The 3951-nt window shown below is 40.0% G+C and overlaps 1 protein-coding gene across 1 annotated transcript; it reads right to left on the bottom strand.

Moving 5' to 3' along the window:
* Positions 1 to 409: 409 nt before the first annotated feature.
* LOC131237844 (protein H2A.7) lies at positions 410 to 1230 on the bottom strand. The gene is made up of 2 exons (XM_058235862.1): positions 925 to 1230; positions 410 to 817 (listed from the first exon to the last, which is right to left on the bottom strand). Exons 1-2 carry the CDS (start codon positions 1111 to 1113, stop codon positions 602 to 604), a joined length of 405 nt encoding a protein of 134 aa, XP_058091845.1. The 5' UTR covers positions 1114 to 1230; the 3' UTR covers positions 410 to 601.
* Between the last annotated feature and the right edge of the window lie 2721 nt (positions 1231 to 3951).

Raw genomic sequence — 3951 nt, forward strand, 5'->3', positions numbered from 1 at the left:
AAAAATTAAAAAAATAAAAATCAATATAAAATAACGGATGAACAGCATAAAGCCCATGTCACGGTGGGCTCCACAAAGCCCGTCCAGATTGATTCCCTCCAGGCAGGGCCGCTTCCCAACCATGCCTCCTTTTAAAAATCCGGATGTATGATCCAGATGAATAAGGGGCCAACACCAATATCTTATTCTGCCTACACCTACAAAACAATGTGTAGGGCCCACCACGATTGTAGATAAACAGATCAGGCTTTAATTTCAGGGAATTTAAATAGCTCGAACCACCTCAGTCTATTTCATGAATGCATCACAGTGGACCCCACACATCAAACTTCACTTGAAATACAAATCTCCATAACAGATCGGGCTTAATTTCCCCCAAATGAACGGTCGAGATAATGCAGGATCCCCATCCATAAATAGTAATATCAAAATTCACATTCATCATTCCATCACCATGAGTGTACAAAAGGGAAATAGTTCCATACCCTAAAAACCAAAAGAAGAAATGAAAAAGAGAGAAACAAAACCCTAGATCTAACCCTACAACAAAATCTAGACCATTGAAATTAAAAACCCTAACCCTGAAAACCCATCAGAAAATTCAACTATCATCATCTGCAGCAACAGCCTTGGATGGCCCAGTCTTCTTGGGCAGCAAGAGATTGTGGATGTTGGGCATGACCCCACCATTCGCAATCGTGACCGTTCCTAGCAACTTGCTCAATTCCTCATCGTTCCTCACAGCTAGCTGTATATGCCTCGGTACGATCCTCGTCTTCTTGTTATCCCTCGCTGCATTCCCCGCAAGCTCCAATACCTAATCAACCAAAAAAACCACAATAATTACAACAAATACCACAGATTGCACCACCAAACCCTAATTTCCAACATAAATCACACAGATTTGAGAAAAACTGAAATTACCTCAGCGGCGAGATATTCAAGCACGGCGGCGAGATAAACGGGGGCGCCGGCGCCGACACGTTCCGCATACTTTCCGGCCTTGAGGAAACGGGCGATCCTGCCGACGGGGAATTGGAGGCCGGCCTTGCTGCTCCGGGAGGTGGCTTTCTTGGAGGCTCCGGAGCCGAGAGATTTTCCGCGGCCGGCCATATCACGAGATGAGATGGAGAATGTAGTGCGAGAAATAGGAGGGTATGGAAAAGGTAGGGTTAGGGCTTTCTTCGAAGAAGGGGAAAGATGACTTCGCTTCTGTTTTCTGAGGCGGTAAGGGTTGCGGGGGTATTTATATAAGGGTTTGGAAGGGAGTTTCAGCCAATGGCAGGAGAGCACACGGATCGCTATCTATAGCCGTTTGTTCTTGAAGGTTTTGGACGGTTGGATGTGGAGAGTGCTAACGCGCTCGGATCTTTCGCTGGGAAGGTAGTGAAAGGACGAAATTAACCTTCGTATGCGTTTCTAGAAAAGACGAAAGGCGAACTGTGGGACACGTGCCATTTTCGCATGGAGAATTGATCACATGCAAGCGATGTACCACACCTTGCGGTGCAGTACTTCTTTCCAGCCAATATGCCATTACCATAGGACGTCAGGACCCTGAAAACGTAGGCCCCACCACGAGGATCACTTGCAGTGAAATCAAGCCTATAATCAGACGCGGTTTTGGTGGATCCAGGTCGGTCTAAGAACCTAACCAGTGCCCCACAATCGTCAGGATTGATGGAACGCCTCACACTAGGCTCTTGATGGTAACATGTGGGGCCTACACTGCTGCACGTGCCTTACATCCATGCTGTCCATCCTTTTTGACAGTTCATTTTAGTGTATGATGCAAAAAATGAAGTAGATTCAAATTTCAGGTGGACCACACCATAGGAAACAGTGGTGATTGACCATTAAAAACTTCTTAGGGCTACCGTGTTGTTGTAAGAAATCTGCTATTTTCATCCGTTTTGCCCGATCATGTTATGGCATGGGCACAAAAATGAGGCAGATCCAAACCTCAAGTGGATTGCACGACAGTATTTGGTGAGGATTAAACATGCACTTGGGAAACATACGCGGGCCACGGAAGTTTTCGGTATGTTTACACCCATTTTTTATGCTATGATGCAGGCCAATGGAAAGCTGCCACAGAATGACACTTGACACTATGGGTTTAGTACACATGGAAAATTCTCTTGCATTTGAAGATATGTTTAATAGATTTTCCTTTAGCTCACGGACATAACACATGTCATTAAGGGAGCAAGTCATTGCATGTCATGTGGCCACACTTAGTGAGCTAATTAATGCAACAGCTTGCTCAGGCACACCTATAAAAACCTATCAAGAGAGGATGACTCTTATTATAAATCTAGTTATGGTACAAATAATAGAGCCGTCTCTCACAATCCTTCTAAAGTGTGAGATTTTTTAAGATACATTCAAAGAATTTGTAAAGGTTTCAAAGATTTCAAAGATCCAAAGATCATATCAATATTTAAGTAAATCCATTTGTTTTTTGGACCCAAATTAGGAGAAATTGAATATCAAGTAAAGCAAGTCTCAAGCCATACAATAATCAAAATTAAGAAAATGAGAGAGCTCACCAAAAGATTTGACCCAACTCATTTAATAATAAATCAATATTAGGTGGATCCAGTCTATTAACCCCTTAAAGTCGCCAGAAGAGAGAGTTCAAGATAAATGCAGGAGATGGTTTAATTACGTCATACAAATGCATGATTATGATCGATTTCAAGTTCGAGATCAACAAAAGAGATTTCTCTGATGGATTCTTGAACCCAGATACAATTTATATAGTTGTTTCCTAAAAGGGATCAACCACGAGAAGACGATTCGAAAAGTCAGAAGTTTCATATCTACCTAAAAATTTTCTTATTCAGGATGCATGTTGGATGCGCAAAAGATTCAAGATCAACAAAGAAATCCAGTGAGGGTTTAGCTGCCTTGACAAGCTATAAAAAGAGTATATAAAGAAGAGTTTAAGGCCCTACGCCAAATAAATCTGTATACTTTTACAATTTATCTTTCATTTGTTATTTATATTTACTTTTATCTTAGTATAGGCTAGCCTAGCTCCAACATAAATTGCTACCATCCAGCATCCACCACTACAATATCATAATATTATATTAAATATTTATAACCCTAAGTTGTTTGATCCTGATCAACTAATTTTTTTACTTAGGCGATTACACCTATCTGGTCACATCATGCTTACCATTCACCTTGATCATTTGTTCCCACGGACATGTCAGGTATTTATCTCTCAATTTTATTTTTTTATTTCTCTAAGTTATTTTCAATACTTTATTGATGTAATGAGCCATATATTCAATTAGGGCCTGTTTATTTTCCTATTTACCATTGTAAATGTTGGTAAATAGGTAATTATAATATATTTCTATTGTTTGGCAGAGAGGAGATATAAAGGGTAATTAGTAATTACGCCTGGATTGTTGAAATGTACTCTTAAAAAAAATATATGATGGGAATGACTTTGTGAAATTTTTGGATCTCACCATGATGTATGCGATCGATCCATGCTATCTATCTATTTTATCAAATCATTTTAGTGCTTGTGCCAAAAAAATAAGTAGATTATAAGCTCAATTGGACCACATCGTAGCAACAAGGGGATATTGACATCCATCGTTAAAATGTGAAGTCGTTAATGTGTCCCACACTGATTTGTATCTGTGATCTAACCTGTTCATATGATCACACACACACGGATGAAGGAAGCATACAAATATTAGCTGGATACAAAACTCTTATGGCCCATAAGAAGTTTTCAATGGTGTGTGTTTAATACCCTTGTTTCTTGTGTTGTGGTACAGTTGCACTTTGGATTTGCCTCAATTTTCAATTTATACCCTAAAACGAGCTGTTACAATGAATGGACGGCTTGGATCAGACGCATATCATGGTGGGCCCTACAATTTTTTGAAATTTTTTAGTGTCAAGTCAAATCAAAGCTTATTA

Source organism: Magnolia sinica, chromosome 1, assembly GCF_029962835.1.
Source record: "Magnolia sinica isolate HGM2019 chromosome 1, MsV1, whole genome shotgun sequence".
Lineage (NCBI taxonomy): Eukaryota > Viridiplantae > Streptophyta > Magnoliopsida > Magnoliales > Magnoliaceae > Magnolia > Magnolia sinica.